This window comes from Amphibalanus amphitrite, unplaced genomic scaffold (assembly GCF_019059575.1).
Source record: "Amphibalanus amphitrite isolate SeventyFive unplaced genomic scaffold, NRLGWU_Aamphi_draft 000068F_arrow, whole genome shotgun sequence".
NCBI classification, from domain to species: domain Eukaryota; kingdom Metazoa; phylum Arthropoda; class Thecostraca; order Balanomorpha; family Balanidae; genus Amphibalanus; species Amphibalanus amphitrite.
The window spans coordinates 801,999-821,709 of record NW_024881564.1 but is presented as its reverse complement, the minus strand read 5'-3'; the positions used below and the strand labels follow the sequence as shown (position 1 = coordinate 821,709).

The 19,711-nt window shown below is 49.0% G+C and overlaps 2 protein-coding genes across 3 annotated transcripts; both read right to left on the bottom strand.

The window, feature by feature from the left end:
* Positions 1 to 6: 6 nt before the first annotated feature.
* On the bottom strand, positions 7 to 9,294 carry LOC122378914 (tubulin alpha-1 chain-like). The gene is made up of 4 exons (XM_043360560.1): positions 9,231 to 9,294; positions 2,163 to 2,385; positions 1,684 to 1,848; positions 7 to 1,439 (listed from the first exon to the last, which is right to left on the bottom strand). Exons 1-4 carry the CDS (start codon positions 9,231 to 9,233, stop codon positions 481 to 483), a joined length of 1,350 nt encoding a protein of 449 aa, XP_043216495.1. The 5' UTR covers positions 9,234 to 9,294; the 3' UTR covers positions 7 to 480.
* A 548-nt stretch (positions 9,295 to 9,842) lies between these two features.
* LOC122378955 (nucleoplasmin-like protein ANO39) lies at positions 9,843 to 18,681 on the bottom strand. 2 transcript variants are annotated; one of them, XM_043360675.1, is made up of 6 exons: positions 18,451 to 18,681; positions 12,986 to 13,152; positions 11,637 to 11,814; positions 11,149 to 11,249; positions 10,536 to 10,622; positions 9,843 to 10,142 (listed from the first exon to the last, which is right to left on the bottom strand). In XM_043360675.1, exons 1-6 carry the CDS (start codon positions 18,470 to 18,472, stop codon positions 9,912 to 9,914), a joined length of 786 nt encoding a protein of 261 aa, XP_043216610.1. In that variant the 5' UTR covers positions 18,473 to 18,681; the 3' UTR covers positions 9,843 to 9,911. The 2 variants fall into 2 exon arrangements, with proteins under 2 accessions (XP_043216610.1, XP_043216611.1); XM_043360676.1 differs by having other exon boundaries at positions 10,548 to 10,622; positions 18,451 to 18,596.
* Between the last annotated feature and the right edge of the window lie 1,030 nt (positions 18,682 to 19,711).

The following is a 19,711-nucleotide window of genomic DNA, read 5'->3' as shown; positions in this document are numbered from 1 at the left end:
AACTGGTCCAAATCGGTAACTGTTTATTCGAATAGCATAAAAGTGCTTTGGGGAATGATCCTTGTATCACATGCTTAGCTTCATCAGTATTTATGCTGCTGAGCACCGGTTGATGGGCCATCTGCTATGTGGGCCACCTGCACGAACTTAATGTGTATTTTTAGGTACATATAATTAACCCCCTACAACTACAACATGATTCATACTTCCTTTAATTAAGTTCCAATCAATGGATCAATTCGAAGCGTATGGTCATTGTCCTAATTTGATAAACGGTTCGATTCATTTCATACATTTGTGCCCGACAAAGTTTCGGATATAAAACCATCGCATAGCAAACAGATCCACCAGCGAACAACGCTTAAAACAACATAGATTGTCAGCGTGAAGCTCAGCTTTCAAAAAGGGTCTACGAGCTGCACCTCTGACAGCTTAATTAATGAAAAGCCGCGGTCTACGCTTTCTGCGGCGAAGGCTGACCTAGTACTCCTCTTCATCGCCCTCGGCTTCGACCGAGTCAACTCCGACCTCCTCGTAATCCTTCTCCAACGCGGCCAGATCCTCGCGAGCCTCGGAGAACTCGCCCTCCTCCATGCCCTCGCCGACGTACCAGTGCACGAAGGCGCGTTTGGCGTACATCAGGTCGAACTTGTGGTCCAGGCGCGCCCAGGCCTCGGCGATGGCGGTGGTGTTGGACAGCATGCAGACGGCGCGCTGCACCTTGGCCAGGTCGCCTCCGGGCACCACGGTCGGCGGCTGGTAGTTGATGCCCACCTTGAAGCCGGTCGGGCACCAGTCGACGAACTGGATGGCCCTCTTGGTTTTGATGGCTGCGATGGCCGCGTTAACATCCTTGGGGACGACGTCTCCACGATACAGCATGCAGCACGCCATGTATTTGCCGTGGCGTGGGTCACACTTGACCATCTGGTTGGCGGGGTCGAAACAAGCGTTGGTGATCTCGCCGACCGAGAGCTGCTCGTGGTAGGCCTTCTCCGCCGAGATGACCGGAGCATATGTGGCAAGAGGGAAGTGGATACGGGGGTAGGGCACCAAGTTGGTCTGGAACTCGGTCAGGTCTACGTTCAGGGCGCCGTCGAAGCGCAGCGAGGCCGTGATGGAGGAGACGATCTGGCCGATAAGTCGGTTCAGGTTGGTGTATGACGGACGCTCGATGTCGAGGTTGCGGCGGCAGATGTCGTAGATGGCCTCGTTGTCAACCATAAAGGCGCAGTCCGAGTGCTCCAAGGTGGTGTGGGTGGTCAAGATGGAGTTGTACGGCTCTACCACGGCCGTGGCGATTTGAGGCGCCGGGTAAATGGCAAACTCCAGCTTTGACTTCTTGCCGTAGTCGACGCTGAGACGCTCCATCAGCAGCGAGGTGAAGCCGGAGCCGGTGCCGCCGCCGAACGAGTGGAAGATCAGGAAACCCTGCAGGCCTGTGAAATGGGAGAACATTATTACCGAAGCGCCCATTGGTCACGAACGATGTGATGAAGTGACCTGACCAGCATGGGCGGACATCGTGTTGCAGTCAAGTTTGGTGTTGGGAAAATGGCATGGACTGTGGGGTTGATAAACTTATTCGTTTAGCCCATCATCTCTGTAACACGCACACCGCATAATTGTAAATCAATGCTAAACTTTCAGCTGTCAAATCCACCCCACCGTAAGTCCCCGCACCTGTGCACTGGTCTGCCAGCTTCCTGATCCTCTCGAGCACGATGTCCACGATCTCCTTGCCGATGGTGTAGTGGCCACGCGCGTAGTTGTTGGCCGCGTCCTCCTTGCCAGTGATGAGCTGCTCCGGATGGAACAGCTGCCGATAGGTGCCCGTACGGACCTCATCTGCCGTACAGGAGAAAGCGAGGTTAAATATAACCGAAATCGGGCTCAGCAAGAGACGCTGTTCTTATCACTGGTAGACGTGCAGAATCTGAATGCTGCTACCTACGCAGCCCGACACTGGCTAGAGCACGTTCTACTTCTAAACCGTACTCCAGGATTTATCCTTGATCTTTGTTGTTAAATATTAGTTATGATGAGCCAAGACATGACGTTTTTGGCTTTCCGCGTACCCAGGAGTCAATCTGTTGTGCTCCCTTTGCTCTGGCAATCCGCAATTTATTTACATTTGCCACATCGGCACCGTCATTACGAACCGATGACGGAAGGCTCTAGGTCGACGAACACCGCTCGCGGCACGTGCTTGCCGGAGCCGGTCTCCGCGAAGAAGGTGTTGAAGCTGTCGTCGCCGCCTCCGATGGTCTTGTCGGAGGGCATCTGGCCGTCGGGCTGGATGCCGTGCTCGAGGCAGTAGAGCTCCCAGCAGGCGTTGCCCATCTGGCAACCGGCCTGGCCCACGTGCACCGAGATACATTCGCGCTGCAGGAGGAGACGAGAACGGTTAGCGCGGGGCTGAAAAGGCGTGGCCTGCTCGCGGCAACAGGTGCTACCATTGCGTGAGCGGATGCTATTTTGTGCGTTCTGCTCAACTCACGCGCTTTCATAACCAATTACTACTACGGAAACAGTTAACTGCTTCCTAACAGGACGGAACCAGTGCATTATCACGAATGTCTCGAGGGATGTGCACTGCAGAGATCTCATCCCCTCCCTCCAAAACTCGAGTCCCAGATCGCACCGCAGGCACTGTGACCCGGTGGAAGGGAACGGGCCGGGGGGAGTGGGGGGGGAGGGCAGACCGCGCCCAGCGGCGATCAGCTGATGGCTCCAGTCGGGCGGTATTGATCCGCACAGGGGCGCTGACTCACGCCAACTGGACGGCGGTCGATGCCGGCCGACGGCACCGCCAGACAGTACACACTGCAAACCCGACATTACCGGTCCTCGGTGTCCGGCACTGGGTTGCGCTCCATGTAACGGGACCTGGCTTCCTCGCCATATAACGAGCTGCTTGGCTATCTATCGGTCACATCTTACGGTGCAACACAACCGTCCTAGATCCTCATTCCTATATGCCATCCTTGATTACATTGGTCTGTCGAGGACTGATGGTCGCCCCACCATACAACCGCTGAATGGCTGCTCCAGTGGAGGCATACCTACTACTCTTCCTGGCTGGCCACCTGGGTGCCTGCCATGCCAAGGGGCCCCCTTTATCCCAACAGCAGGGTGGTCAAAGCCGCTGAGGTGCACCGGTGCATCAATCGGTGTACAATTAGGTACATTGTACACTTGACAGCTCATCCCCGTGTTTCCGACCATCCATGTTATTCTCTCATCAGTCACGATCCTGAAGCGATTTCCATAGATCGAAAAGGTCTAATTCCGCAAAAAAAGGCAACGAATTTGTCGGTTTTGCTAGGCCCGCTGTGCGTTCTACACAGCTAGCTGTACCAGCCCCATGGTTCAAAACACAATGGCATTTGCCCATCCCATCGCACGGCACATGCTATTTAGATTACTTAAGCCCTTGTTACACTGCCGAATTTTGGTACACGAATGTGCACGAATATGCAAGTCATCCTATGTCGTGGACCGATTCGGGATCTTTCTTCCACGGTCTTGGCATTTCGCAGACCAGTCGGTGCCCACCGCGCGACTTTTACGGTTCGTCACGACCGCCACGAATATTTCATGAAAAATGAAAATTTCGTGGCCGTTCGCCGAACTAATAATAAACGAACATGATCGCCAAACACTCGCCGAGTCGCCGCCGACATGTCGCTACGTGCGCCGACTTGTTGCCAAGGTATCGGCGACTATTCGCAACAGATTCGCCATTCATTCGCGATGTTCGCCGAATCATGGATCAGCTTCGACCTGCGCACGATTAGGGGGGCCCCCACCCGTTGTCTGCAAATCGGGCTCTGTCGGCGAACTGTTCGCCTCTGTCGGTGAACTGTTCGCCGATTTCCTACACGACGTGATTCGGCGACAGGGTCGTGGCCAAAATTCGGCAGTGTAACACGGCCTTTACCGGTCCAGTGGTGAGCAAACTGCATGATCATCGATCAATGATTACGATCACCTGCGCGTTACAAGGTCACATAGGTCCTGTACCTGTAGCACCAATGGCTAACCAGAAAGTTAAATTCATCCCTTTATACGTACGTTTGTTTTGTAGCCCATCCTCTCTCGATCGGAACTCAGCTATGGGACTCGAAGCACCCCCAATGGTGACAGTTCCAGGCTCTCTCGTCAACTGACCAGTGGCTATACCCGCACGGCCGCACCCACGTGTGGGCCCGGGACGTGTGTTCAGTATCGACTGCTGTGATATACCGTTAAATCTGTATGAGCTCCGGCCCGTACGAATCTCACGATACCTGGGCACTGTCCACCAACAAATCACACGCACAGGCTAAAAACGGATGGGGAACGACCAAAGGAATCGCTTTTGTTGACCCACGTAGGCTTTGGGTTATGTTTTATTTAACCACCAATCAATGCATGTCAAATGACAAATGGCACAAAAAGTTTTTAGGAGAAATAGATTGTCGCTAGAGCTATCCGCTTATTAGAGTGATTTGGTAAGACTGCAGCCTGCACCCTGCACCAAGAAGCAAACTCTACTGGGCTTACTCTTAGACGTCAGCTCTGTAAAACCGGAAGGCATGTATTTATTCGCCACGGTGTTACATCGACACCTTTTTTAAACCCCACATCTGCTCTCTCGTGAATTTCCGGGAGGCACGAAAGATCTCCTTTTAAAAGTGTCCAATCGTCCGATCCTGATCAAATATGTGTGTTCGTAGGCCTGTTCTGGTATTGCTTTATCTGCCAAGACAGACAAACTTGAGAAAAATCGAGTGATTGTACCTTTTTTGAAGGTCTCTAACTAACTTGTCTGAAATTCACCGGAGAACAAATGTGGGGTTTAAAAAAAAGGTGTCGACATATGTCCCGTTCGATATATTTTCAATAGTTTTCAAACAGTTCGCCCTATTGAGGTGGAAAGCCTTATTATAAACCTTCGCCGGGCCAAAACATTCAATCAAGGGACATCAGCTAGATCCTTCAGTCCTATTGAATTTGTGGGAAAGTGAAGATCTTCGAAGAAAATCAAGTTCGAGTATGTCTCCAGCGTTTTCTGTCCCTCAGCTCAACGGTACCTACAGTTGAGAAAGAATAAAAGCGGTGGTGTCATGGGAGTGTAAGAAAGTTTGACACTTTGAAATTTCCACCGCACCGTACTGGGTGGGGATGGGGGTGGGCCGTGGGGGGTCAATTTTTTATCAAGTGTCTTAACCATGGGCGTCGCCACCACTACGGACACTACGGACAGTGTCCGTACAAGTTTTGGAAGGTCCCAAAACTTGTACGGAATGTCCGTACAAGTTTTGACGACCGAAAGTGAGCTTTTTGCATCATGTTCAAATTACAAATGCCGTAAAAGCATTATCAATATTGCTATTTTTCTTGAAAGTATTCAGGATGTTTAAGTCTTGACAAGGAAGGAAGCAGTCTTTATCACATTTCTTCGATGCACATCGACCACCTCAATGACTTGTTCTCTTTCAGTATGCATTTGTAGATTAGGTGCCGATCGATTCCAGATGATCGCACAAGCTTGAAAGAATTCGCCTAACACTGCGGAGCAGTTGGCAGGGGACCTCCCCCTAGCCCTGGCAAAGGATACGGCAAAGGATGCCTTGTTGAGCAGCAAAGGATACGGAAGGGCAAAATCAGCAGACTGAAACTGACTAGACCGGGTCGAACCGAACTGAACAGAGTAGGGTGAGGGTAAATGGCAGGGATGTAAAAATCGAAGACAGGCCGGCGTTGCTAGGGAGAAAGGAGAATGAAGGGCATATAAGGATGGTTTTGAAGATCATGGACCACTCACTCGTCAGGAAAAGAAGGGCACGACAGGCAAGGGCATTGACGAATGGGAAGGGACTACCTACCTAGCTGGGGCATCAGACAGAGAAGGCGCTGGGTTGGGCGGGGCACGGGAATCGACAGGGCGAAGGACAGGACAAAGATCAGGTAGGGATGGTAGAATAGGGTAGGAGATATGCAGGGGATATAGGACATGGCATATGCAGGACAGGAAGCAGACAAAACCAGGCACAGGCAAGAGAATGCACAGGATAGAGCAGATGCAGAAATGTCCAACACTGGGCACAGGGAATGACGGTAGGTATAAAGTACGAGACAGAGCACGCCTTTGCCATGGACAACAGGACAGGGGACAGCGCGGGGCACATGGAACAGAGCACAGGAAGGACATCTACACAGGGAAGGACAGAGCTCAGATAGGCAAGGACTCAGTAATACAAGGGCCTGTGAGAAAGAAGACTATGTCCTTCAATATGGCCATGTGAAGAGATCAAATATCGCTCTAATGTGGGTCCCACAAATGTCACATTCATGCTAATCAGAAACAAGTCTAGGTATCATTATATGGAGAACACAAATGTTTTCCATCGAGCGGGCCCAAGCGACGATGGGGCGATATTCTAATACGGGGAAACCGTAATTGGAAAGAATGAAGAAAAAACCGAAAGTGCTACTGACGTTAGTGAAAATGTTGTTCGTGTTGTTGTTCATGATGAGCACAAAGTTTGAAACTTCGAGTTAGAACTGTCAACTGACTGGGCTCAGCGATCGCTGGCCCGACGTTCTCCAAGGCATGTCCTGGAGCCCTCAGAGGTCGACGCAGGCTCTCAGAGTCAGGTGGGGCCCTCAAAATTCTACTAGGGACCCTTAGAGGCCGGACTGAGGCCCTCAGAGGCACATGCAAGACTAGGCACTCATAAGCAATGGGTCCTTTCGAGGCAGGTTTGGGCTCCGTCCCGTGAGCTGGAATGGGGCATCAAGAACTGCATGGGAGTTAGAGAGCTCAGCTGCGTTGGACCCCTAAAAGTCGGCGTGGGCTCCTAAAGATCGCCTGGAAGCTCGAAATATCTGTGTAGCGGTCTTCAAAGGTTTATATAGGCCCGCCCCTCGGTAGCCAGGGAGGGCCCTCAGAGGCCAACGTAGACTCGCAGGAGCTAACGCTGAATGTAAGGGCCTGAAGTCATTCAAAACGCCCAGTCATTAGGAAATAGACGTTTTTTTTCTTCTTTTTGATGCGTCCATGACTCCATAGTTCAAGGAGCGCTTGCATATTTGTTTGCGATATGTGGATGTAGGAGGTGTCTGCAAAAAGATATGTTTGATTCTCAGGTATTCTGGATTGGGATGCTAGAACACATCCCCTACCCTATTATACGAGATATACACGAGTGCTTATCTACCTGCTCAAGCAGGTAGTTCTTTCCTCATTCTACTGCATTTCGATAATAGACAATTTACTCGTTACGTGAGAAGTGTCCCATTCATGATTCAAATTTGATTTAGGCTGTTCAAATTCAAATTTGATCTCTCGTTGAATACACCATGCAAAACGCATAACGTTTGGTACACTGTAGTGAGATAACAGTAGGTATTGTTCATGGGGTTAACACTTCTGACGAATGAGACGACCGACATAATGTGTCCGTACAAGTTGGGGAGCCGTGGCGACGCCCCTGGTCTTAACGTCGGTGGCTCTCCGCGCCGCCGTTTTTTTTTTTTTTTGCCACACTTTATACATCTTTTCTGCCATGTTCTGAAAATTTAAGACCCAAATAAATGTCGTGTTAGTTACCTATAGAGTCAAAAGTTATTGCCGTAAAATATTTTCCGCTAAAAACGTCAGCTTTCAGAGTTTTTGCCTTCTGGAGGCTAAACCGTTTACCTTAGGTCAAATCTGAGGACGCACACCAGAAAGAACGTTAGAATAGCTATCGAATCCGCTTTTCCTCGGCGCTGTAGCTCTATATTCATTCCAGAGTTATGCGCCACTTTGTCGAAAATTGTCGAAATAGGCGAGATTTGACCTTTGATGAACTCTGGTGACATGACCTCAAAAATTACTTAAGTGCCCTTTTCATCATTTTTACGCCCTTTCGAATGGCGCTTACTGCGTGTCGCTGCGCGGCCCAGAAATCGAGTTATGACGAAGCCCGAGGGACGTGAAAATGCCCCTTCTCTCCCCTCCCCCCCCCACACCACCACTCCATGTAAAATTCAGACCACTAGCACGGCGCGGGTTGGAATGTCCCTGAAAATCTTACAGAAAAGTTGGATGAAGAGCTTTATGCATCGGCGACCAGCACATTGAACGTTTGATGTCTGGGTAGGTATGCTGTGCCGCTTAACACCATCCTGGGATGGTATACTGTCCCGCATGGCATACAGCTGCACGGCCTACACTTGTACGGCTACAGCTGCACTTCACGGTTAAATGTTAACGGGATCTTTATCCCTCGACTCTGGACATTGGATTCAGCTGCCGAATCGATGCATGATTATTTTACAGACAATGTCTGTAGACATCGCGCTTTACGTTCAAGTATTCTTGCTTTAAAGGTGAACTTTTTTGTTGATTTTTGTCGCTGATCATTTTTTCATGTTCTACTTTCACATCATACCTAACTACATGTGACGTGCAGCGCAGCAGCTCACAATGATCGTATTGTCCCGTTGATGTTACGTGCTAAGCTCTTTGCTGAAATCGTATAGTGTTATTTGATCTAGGTACATACACAGTTTGGTCAGATGCTCCAAAAGCCAAGACGTCTGGATAAAAAAAAAATAAGCCATACATGTAATTGGTGCATAATACATGCACGGGAAGCGCTCCAAACGGTAAACGTGCAATCGTTTCTTGCCGGTGCCACGTCCACATTTAGGTAAATATCAAGTATAAATGTTCCCGGTTATAGACACTACGACCATGCGACGCCATTGAGCCATCAAAACCTTGTGAATAATCAAACTCACAGAAGCAAAAGGTTGACAATTTCTTCCCTCATCCTAAACGGGCCAGCTGCCACGGTTCATCGATTATTCGCCAGCAGATGCGTTGCGCGCTCGCGACTGCCATCCGGCATCCAGAGCCAATAAAGACAATATTTGTCTGTTTCAACAGCCAAGCAAGGCCTCGTTTCATAAAGCGATTCCTTAACTTACGGCGGTTTTTGATCTTGTATTGCAAGTGCATGTGAAGCGATGACGTTAGTTTGAACCGTTGAATTTATTCATCTTGCAAGCAAGAACAGAAGGGAGACGGGGAAATAAATTTATCGCTTCACATGCACTTGAAATACAAGACCAAAAACCGGCGTAAGTTACGGACTCGCTTTATGAAACGAGGCTCAAGTCATCACACGCCTCCCCTGCACCCCTCAACCACGTCTAACCCCGCCTCTCTCCCCCAGCCCCCAATCACTCACCATTGTTGCGTCTAGGGGAAATCTCACGCCTGTCTAGCGACGAAGAACTGGTGAGGTGGGGCTCGCTACCGACGGGCTCCCCTATATCACCTCGGACGGTGACGTCACGTTTGTGGGCGGGGCCTGTCGGCTGCGTCGGAGGGCGTGGCCCAGCCGACGACCGCGACGGAGCTGGACAGGCCGCATTCGGCAGACCAGACGTGTTATGACTGGTTTGCTGTCATGGTAACACTTTATGGAATGTGGGTGGAATTGATAACTGCTCGGCACGATGACTCATTTTTATCTTTAAGTTCTCTGATCTTCGAGCTTCCACAAGAATTGAATCGTCTCACTCAGATGCCACCATTAATAGGTAAAGCCTTTTTAGGCACCAAGACCGCATGTTACGGAAAGACGAATTATGCGATAAGCAATAAGCATTGACAAGATAAGCAATAAGCATTATATACCTAACGCACTTATAGCTGTCCAGTAGCCAGTAGGTAATGTGTGAAATGGAATTAACTGAAATGTATGCGGTCATCGTGTTTACCCATTGCGGTTATCCGGAGTGCCGCCGCGTTGGATAAACCTCGTGCAAAACGCCATACCTCAGTGGTAAAAAGCTGGTTCAGTTCAATGGTTATCAAGTATATTCAACACCAACTATAAACACACGTCATCTAAACGCTCTTTTGACTAAGCCTTCGCCTTCGCGCCCTTCTTTGCCTTCTTTCCGGACCCTCCTGCAGCCTTCTTTGCCGCCGCAGCGGCTTTCTTTGCTGCTGCTGTGTCAGCGGCTGTCGCGGCTCCCTTCTTGGCGGCCTTCTTCCCGCGTGCCTGAGGCGCCTCCTCCTCGTAGTCTTCGTCCGAGTCCTCCATGTCGTCTTCCTCGTCGTCCATCTCATCGTCCTCGTCTTCTGTGCCGTTCTGGGAAACGGTGGAAAACGTCAGTGGTGAGATACTCGATTAGTCTGTAGTGCTGTTCAGATACAAACCGGAAAAAATGTGACAAAGTTAAGATAAAATAACATCCGCATATTAACCCTGAAATAAATATAATGGGGCGCTCAAGACTTTACAAGTGTTCTGTTCAGTGTTGATTTACATCGGTGTAATTCATATTACCCATGTGAACAATCGCACTTCATCCTATTTAATCTGAAAAAATCAGAGTGCAAGTACTCCTGTCATGACTATCCATGAAATTATCGATGCGATTTACACGTCACGTAGTGTCATACCTTCAACAATCCCTATGCAAAGGTATCACCTAGCCGATTCGAATCGGCACACAAGAGTGAAGTGTGCAGTGGTCTCTACCTTTGCCTCTACCTTGGACCGCTTGGCCTTGTTGCTGTTGGCAGCTTTGCCGTTTGTCTCGGGCTTTTTCCGCTTCTTGGTGTCAATCTAAAACAGAAAAAATATCCCAACACTAAGCGCTGGCGTGCGCTCATGCATGGGAAAATATCAAACCAGATAAAAAAAAAAACAGTGTGCTTGCGATCAAAAGCACTGAGGAGACAGGCCATCGAGCAACTAAATTATGCATTTTGCCTCAGAGGTTTTCCAACAAGCTTATGTTAGCAATCCGCCATTTTATCAGCTGAAGGGTTTGATTTGAGTACCCGTGATAAGACCTTATACTCATTGGATGACATTCGCCCGAGAGCGGAGACAAGCCGATGTATAATCTGTTTCAGTGATGAGCACTGCAGGTCCAATGCATTGCTAATCCAAAGCGATCTATTTCTCACGTTTTTCAGGGCATCGAAAGCCGTTTTAAAAGTTTTTTTTACTTTGAAGCCTTACATATACGGCAGCTCTCAATTCTTGACACACATGGTGGTGGAATGTGAGCAACATCACGAGCCGCCAGCCGGCTCGATAAAGATGGATAGGGCAAATAAAGATGGAATTCCAGTCTGCGGCGTACCTTCTGTACGGGCGGCTCGACGACGAGCTCCTCCTCTGCCGCCTCGTCCAGCTCGCCTTCCTCCTCCTCTCCCGCCTCCTCGTCCGGGTCAATGTCCCGGTCTGTGGGCGACGGGACAGGTCACGCGACGTTACAGAGCCCTATAGGTAGAACAATTCGTAGATCACTTCCCTAGCGCGTGGGTCTGGACAGAATAGGGTCATAACAAAAAAGGGGGCAACTTATGCTGGACAGACTACTTTGAATGTGCCGCTGCATATATGTTGATGGTTCCCAGCAGAATAATAGTGCCGTTTACGAATTTTGCAGGAAAGCAAGGAGCTGAAGCGGCTGTGACAAAGGCAGATAGCACCGAGGGCACTCATGCACTAGAAATTTCAGCACTAGCAGCTAGAGGTACGGTTGTGTTGTGCTTCCTGTGCGGCTCGACAAGCACTCTTCTGGCATAAAAAATGTCTAGAATAAAAGTGATGTATAAAACGTCTTACCGACATACTCCTTTCCGATTAAATGGACGGGTCCCTCGCCCCTCTTCAGTCTGATAGTGGCGGGCACCTGGGGAAGCTCGACTTTGAGCAGCGACTGGTAGATGGAGCCGCCGACCAGCACGGCTATCGTGACGGCCACGTCGGCCTCCCGGGAGTCCTTGGTAGACACCTCAATCTCCTGACGGAACAGATATAACAGATGTCAAACTGCGGATTATGTAGGGGAAGTTGGGGCAATGCCGGAGTTGGGGCAAAGCCGAAATTCGAGATATTTCTAAAACCGTACGACATGGATGCCACGTCTCAGTGATGCTCTGAAGCTTAAGTGACTACAATTATCGCATGTTTGTTACGAGTCGTCATTTGGAATACTTCGGCTGTGAGGGCGCCAAAAGCGTTTTCAAGGTACGTTTCCCCTGTACTACATGCGCCTTTGAAGCCACATTTCTTACTCATTATGCTACCGTTTGTCTGGCCAATTCGGTCAAGTAATCTTCAGCATGTCTTTGCATAAGTGTGCTGCCTATTTGAAATTTATACAGCAAGTTTAAAAGTTATGGGCCTGCAAATGAAAGTATGGCTGGCTGGGGTAATGCCGAAAACGTGCAATTACGCACGTTAAAGCACGCTACGTGGACTTTACTGCTGTAGAATAGCAACGCGTATTTTTAGTCAAACAAATTACACTTTCAGCCGGCACAACGGCCTGTTACCTATAAGGAATGATTTACCTACCTGGCATTTTCTTATTATATCACACAATTATAGCTTCAAGTGTGCACCAAGCGTCCTCAAGCTCTTAAAACGCGTGTCAGCTTTGATGAATTTTGGATAAAGTTTGAGATAAATTGGCAAAACATCAATGTCGGCATTCCTCGTAGATCATTTATCCCATTTTCGGCTTTCCCCGCAGTCCGGGGCAACCCCGAAAAAGCCAGCTCTTTGACATTTTTAGTTTTTGCGCTTAACGGTATGCGAATTCATCAAATGCGCCTGGTATGTTTGAAAGACAAAAGACTGGCCTCTCGAATGACGCCAACAAGAATAGCTTATGTTGTCTACCTTGCGTGCTACAGGCGTCAGAAAAAAAGTATTCGGCGTTCCCCCAACTTCCCCTACTGACCAGCAGGGCGTGCTATTTGTTATCACGATGAATGACCCTACGCCCCTCCCGCAGTCACTACCATTTTTTTTTTATGGAGCTGATTACTGATCAGATTCCATTTTGCCGCGAGCCGAGAGTGTTTGATGGCCGTTGGAATAAGCCATGGGCCTTGCGCAATACGCATGATTTCCAGGTCCATGTGGCTATTCTGATAGTCCCAATCGATCCCGGCCGGCCTCCGTACCTGCACCTCGCCCTGCTTGGCGTCCGGGCTGAGCACGGCCATGGTCAGCTCCAGCGTCTTGTGGTGGTCCTCGTCCTCCTTGAGGTCGACGCTGTCGCAGCTCTCGTCCACCTCGGAGAACGTCGGCAGCCATCGGTACTCTGAGGTCTCCTTGGAGAGCACGGTGCCTGCCAAAGACGCACGGTGATCAGATGGGAGATGGTGCAGTTAGGATAGTAGATAGCGCGTTTGTTGTCATCAGGCCTAGGCATAGCCCCTCTCATCCCATAAACACTTTGTTTCTAAATGATTTATGTATAAAAAGCACAAACACGAGCGTTTTGCCCCAAATGAAGGGCAGCAAATGTTAGCTCATTCAAAAATCCCCGGTGGTTAATGTGCGATTAGCCCATTAAACCAATCAAAAAACTAAGCTAAAATGTTGAATTATAGAAAAATAGTTTGACCACAAAGCTTCTCATTTTCGCCCAATAACCTTGGTATTTTTTCAAAAAAATAGTCCCGCATATTTTTGGTCATTACATATGCAGCGCTCAGCCCCATAAAATGTCTTGTCCACGCTTCACTAGAGGGGGGAGATCTCTATAGTGCCAGAGCCCCTTGTTTTTCATCTTTCTATATGACCTGGCGTATCGGCACGAGACTCTGAACATTCGGTCGCATCAATTTTACTTAACTTTAATGCAAAACCAAATTTCGTGGTTTAAAATTTCGTAGTTCAAGTTAAAGGTAGTGTGCCAGCTTTCCTGGACCGTATAGAGTTAATGGCCCAGATAAGGAGAACCGGATTTTTAGAACTTATCCATACCTTCAAAACTCATGGAAACGTCTTAAATTCTTCAAATTTTGAGTACCCCAGTGCGAAATTCGCCCCGACGGGTTGTCGGTCGTACCCCAACCACATTTCACACCACTATGAACAATAAATGCACACACTGAAATCGCTATTACCGATAGGCTCATCCAATCAAGTTTCGATAAACCCGTTCATCATCTCCTGCGGTTTCGAACACGCCTGTTAGGTGGTGCGGTAGACCGCGACCAAAGCCAGGGCCCCGGTAACGTGAGGTAGCCGAGTCGGGGAAGCGTGCGCTGACCCAAGCCGGGGCCGCGCATCCTCCCGGTGTCATGTGATAGCCCGGGGCTGCCCTCGGGGATGCGGTAGACCGCGCCCAAAGCCGCGGCCCCGGCTTGGGTCAGCGCACGCTGCCCCGACTCGGCTACCTCACGTTACCGGGGCCCTGGCTTTGGGCGCGGTGGTGGTGCGTCGGGCCGCGCGCTCTGACTTCGGCCAAGAAAAATGCGTCAGCTGATCACACTGGCGGATCCAGGGGGGGGGGCATTAGGGGCATATGCCCCCCCCCCCGACAGGAGCCTGGGGAGGGCATTCAGTACAAGTATGCCCCCCCCCCCGTTCAGACTTACACTTCTTACGCGTATAACGAGGAACCAAATAAAAACGGATTAGAAAGCCTTCCTAGTAACTACTTTTGTGATCAGAGTCGTTTTAGTAACCTTAATTTAGTTGTCATTGCTTTATTTTGTCTAAAAGTACCTATGTTGCTTCTTAGTTCTTACCACAGGGGAGTCATGCCGCTTCAACCCTTTTGACCGTATTGTCTAACGATGGCATGCTCATATTGCGCAAACCAGGAATCGGCCGCCGCCTATGATAGGGAATAGGGACGGTTAGAATATGATTTACCTGTATGGCCGCAGGCAGTGCAGCGTAACCGGGGGAGGGGGGCACAAGGGGCGCGTGCCGCCTCATTAGATGCATGGTGCCCTATGGGCCCGAGAGGCCCTGCAGTGCCAATTGGCCGCTCAGGGTCCAAGCGCGCCTTATTTCGACTGAGATAAGACCCGCAGGACTCGTGAGAGCACCTCACGGAGTCACGGGCTCCTGAGTCGCCACACATCGAAAATCTCCATAAGGGCCCCACTCCGGCCTCTGAGGGCCCTGTGCTGGCCTCTGAGTGACCTTGCTGACCTATTAAGCGTCAGCTCTAATTAGGATCCTGGCCCATACCCGCATGGAACGGCTCCACACCAGTGTCTCTGAGGGCCCATAACGGCGCCTGTGAGGGTCTCACACCGGCGCCTTTGAGGGCCCAACACTGCCAATCTGAGGGACTAACACCAATATTTCTTAAGGCCCTACATCGGCGGCGGCTCTGAGGGCCCCACACTGGCGCCTCTGAAGGTCTTACACAGGCGCATCCGACGGCTACCTACCTGCAACTCTGTGGGCCCCACACTGGTGACTCAGAGGGCTCCCAGTGACGCCTGAGAGTACCACGCCGGTCTCCAGGAGCCCACAGGTCTCCTGAAGGCCTCTGCTGGCCCTTGCTGGTCTCTTGAAGACCACTTGCCCCATGCATGTGTCTCTGAGGAGTGAGGACTCTCACAACGATGCCTTTGAAAGTCTTCACCGGCGACTGTGAGGGCACCACACAGACACGTCTGAGGGCCCTACACCGCCACCTCTGACACACCAGTGTCTCCTGAGGTCCCACATCGGCGACTCTGAGGGTCCCACACCGGCGCCTCTGGGGCCCCACACCAGTGCCTCTGGCAGTCAGCCACCGGTAACTCTGTAGGTCCTACACCGGTGACTCTGAGGGCCCCACCGGCGTCTGAGAGTACCATGCCGATCTCTAAGGACTCCACAGGGCTCCTGAAGATACTGCCGGCGATCACTTGCCGGCCTATGAAGGCCCATTATTGGCATCATACGGCCCGTTACCGGCCTCTGAGGGCCCTTTGTCGGTCTCTGAGAGGTCCTACTGGGTTATTAAGCATTCGCATTTCGCACCAACAACTCCAAGGGCCCCACACACAACCATCTGTGAATGGTGTGGGCTTAGCGCCACACCAGTGTCTGAGGCACCACAACGGCGTCCATGTGAGGGCCTCACACCAGCACCTTAGAGGGCCCACACCCGCTCCTTTGTGGTTCCTGCACTAGTGCCTCTGAGAGCCCCACACCACTGCCTCTGGGGAACCCACACCGATACCTTTGATGGTCCCACGCCAGTACCTCTTAACCCGCGCCCCACTGGGGGGGGGGCTATTTATAGCCCCCCCCCTCCCGTTTTTCTGCAATAACTTCCAAACCGCTTGATGTATCGACGCCAAACTTTCAGTACCTTCGGCTGCATCAATTTGCCACCTTGTGTCAAAATTTGAACTTCGTACCTACCATAGGTCGGCCGTAAATGACGTCAGAGTGACGTCATGTTCGGCCGATTTCGACGCAAAACATTGAACCGCGGCAATCGCTCCCAAGAGCTCAGTTTTTAAGCTAGATCCAATTTCTTTGCATGAAAGGACTCAGAATAGACTGCGCTATCAAACTGCTATCTCGGATTTTCAAAATTTTAAAAATTTCGACAATGTTATATAATAAAACTCAAAATTTATATTTTTACATTTTTTTCGAAAATTTTTTGACTATTCGAAAAAACCGGAATATATGTGATAGAACGCATTATTATGACTAACTCTAGCAAGTTTTAGTTAAATATCTTCAAAAATGGCCAAGTTATACGCATTATTGCAAAAAAAAACTAACAATTACTAATTTTTCAAATCAATTTTTGAGCATGAATTTGACATAGTACGCCAACACAAATAGCACCATCGTGTTCCTGAGCTCAAACTGCATCCAATAGACACCTTTTTTGTTGAAAAATTATAACTTCAAAATTTGACCTTTTTTGACCTGAAAGTGACCTGACCTGAGCTAAATTTGACTCAAAATGACCTTGAATGACACAGACGACATCAAATTCGAAATCTCTGACCTAAATGGACCATAAAACATGTGTCACGTGACCGATGGATGATATAATATTTTCGTGACCTGTGATGACCTGACCTTGACCTGAAGGTACCCTCAGAGTATCTAGAGCATCTGTTCACGAGTGTGTGAACCAAAAATGAGCCTGATCTGACTTTTAAGTCGGCGGCCAGAGCCCAAAACGTGAACAAGCCAAAATGCTAATAATTTTTACTTTGACCTGACCTGTGACGTCATCGGTGACCTTGAGGTCAATGAAATTAGGTTTCGCTCGACAGTTTTTCCGGGGCTATCAGACGCCGTTTGAATTTTGACGATCGGCCCAGTAGTTTCGGAGTTAGGAGGGGGGCTATGAATAGCCCCCCCCCCCCAGTAGGGCGTGTTATACGCAGACCCCAGTGGGGCGCGGGTTAAGGTTCCACACCGGCGGCCCCGGGTCGGCTCTATACACCAGTCATTCTGAGGGCCCCACCGGCCCCACCAATTTTCGTCGATTTCTGGCGCTGCCCTGGTGTTTGTCCCAAAAGCCTCCTCCTCCTGGATCTGCCAATGGGGGTCAGGTGTCCTAGCATTTGTTTTTTTTTTTAAGAAAAAAAAACTCGTGTCCGGGCTATGACGAAAAATAAGTGGCCTAAATCCGATGAGAAAACAGGATTTGGGGGTACCCTAGGTTTGGCTCCGTGACCTGGTATGCCCCCCCCCCGCGCTGACACCCTGGATCCGCCAGTGGCTGATCATTGTCATTTCTGCCACTTTCATGTGGTGAGATGGGGTCATAACTTTAGAGACGGCTGTTTCATATCAATTATTTTACATAAAATAATATTTCCAACCATAAATTAATGTTCGACAGCCAAATTAAAGAAACAATACCAATACAGGCTTACAGTTTAAAGTCGACATTGTGTTGTCTACGATTAGACAGCTGATAACTCATTCCCGTACGTCGTAGCTCTATAATGACCTTTGCTTATTGTCACATGTGCGCCGCATTCTTGATTGTTGCCGACGCCTGTTTGCAGGTCAGCCCACTACAGTTGTTATCATATCGAAAAACCGATAAACTTTTAGGCGAAAAAAGCACTATTTTAGGCCCATTTTTGTTTTGTTTTTGCGATATTAGGTAAAAGCAGAAGCTTCTTATCCTAGGAAAAATAAAATGGAAAATCATTCAAAGGTGGCACACTACCTTTAAAAATTTTGATAGGTCCGTTCGGTCGTAATGGATTGAATAGTCAAATATTCGTAATTCGTATAGGCACGCTGAAGGTCTATAAGTATTCAGTGTAATGAAAAATAAACAATACGAGGTCGTATGCATAGGTCTATAAGTAGTTTTTTTTTCAGGTCGGCCGGAATTGACGACAGAGTGATTTCATGTTCGGCCGATTTTGACGCAGAACATGGTTCTAGGAACATCTCGATAAACTGGCGCAGTAAATGACCTGAGGCTACAACCACAAAAAAAAATAGCTATGCCCATAACTCGCAACGCCCATAACGCTATGCGAAACAACGTTTTGTCTAAATACGATCCAACTATTTTTTATAGTGGATAACTGGCTGCATGTGTAGTAACAAATCACCTCATAACAGCTTAACTAAAAAGACGTTAACCTAAGAGTAAACGTAAAAGCAAGACGTAAACCATCAATACACTCACCAAAGAACCAGTCCTGCAGCATGTTTGCGGCGTTCACTCTCCAACCGGAGCGGCACCTGACCAGACGACTGCCGTCTGGAGCCCCCGGTCTGCTGGGAGGTCAGCTGTGCGTCACCTTTGACCTCCGGGAGAACGGCGGGCTGTGATTGGTCGGCAGAGCAGCCCGACTCACCGCCTCCGGTCATAGCACGGGAAGAGACGCAGTCAGCTGCGGGGCTGTTCATAAATATAACTACGCTTTTCAATGCGACACAGGGACAGATTTGCATAGAATGTAAACAACTTGAGTTAACATCGTCATGAACATTCAAATGTAATATTTCCATAAAGCATTATATGGACATGCTCGTTTATATATTCAAAGCACGTTTATCTGAGACTTTTTGATGCAATGAATTACGTAGCATCTTCCCTAACATTGTAAAAAGCACGGTCAGCAGAAGAACAAGATAAGTGCCATCATATCTTGCATTGACACGAAACCGTTATATCTGTTTCCGTTTTACTATCTATAGGAATATATTTCGCAAGTATATGGAACCATAGACCTCTGTACAAGTGTTGGTACATCTGCATCAGAGTTCTATGCTATAGATTTGGCACTGAAACATATAATAAGGTTCGATGTGTGCTTATTGAGCACATAATGACCACAAAGTAGAACATAAAACTCCATAGTCGGTTATCAACGCTTGAAAATGCCTTTTTAAGCACCTACCCATGAACAGCTGCCAGCAAAGACGTCAGAGATAATTATATTTTAACACAACAAACAAGCAATAAAACGATTTGTCTCATTCCTATAAACATTGCTGTAGTTCATGGTGAGGATTGCATGTCTATTTTCGGTGTCGTGGAGGCTTACCTATAAAGACGGCGTATACAAGGGGACGAAAACGCCCAGTCAATATGTGAGGACACGAACGGTCGACCGCGCTGTTGTCACGCCATCAACGTTACGTTTCTGTCTATATTCCGTCACGATGAGGTCAGTCTGAGGTCACACGGAGGTGACATGGTAAGTAGCAACTGCGGCTGTTCTCTGGTGAGTGCTCCTTGTGCTCATGAAATATATAAAATAGTCATAACTCATAATAAGTGTATAAGCCCGATGAAATCGGCGTTACTTATGACGAGCTCAGCTTGGCCAGAAGTCACGCAAGGGTATAACCACAAGCCTGGACGAACTCAACCGCAAGTGTCCACTTGAGTATTACTCGTATATGTATGTACACTGTGTTTTGTACGCCAATCAACGCCA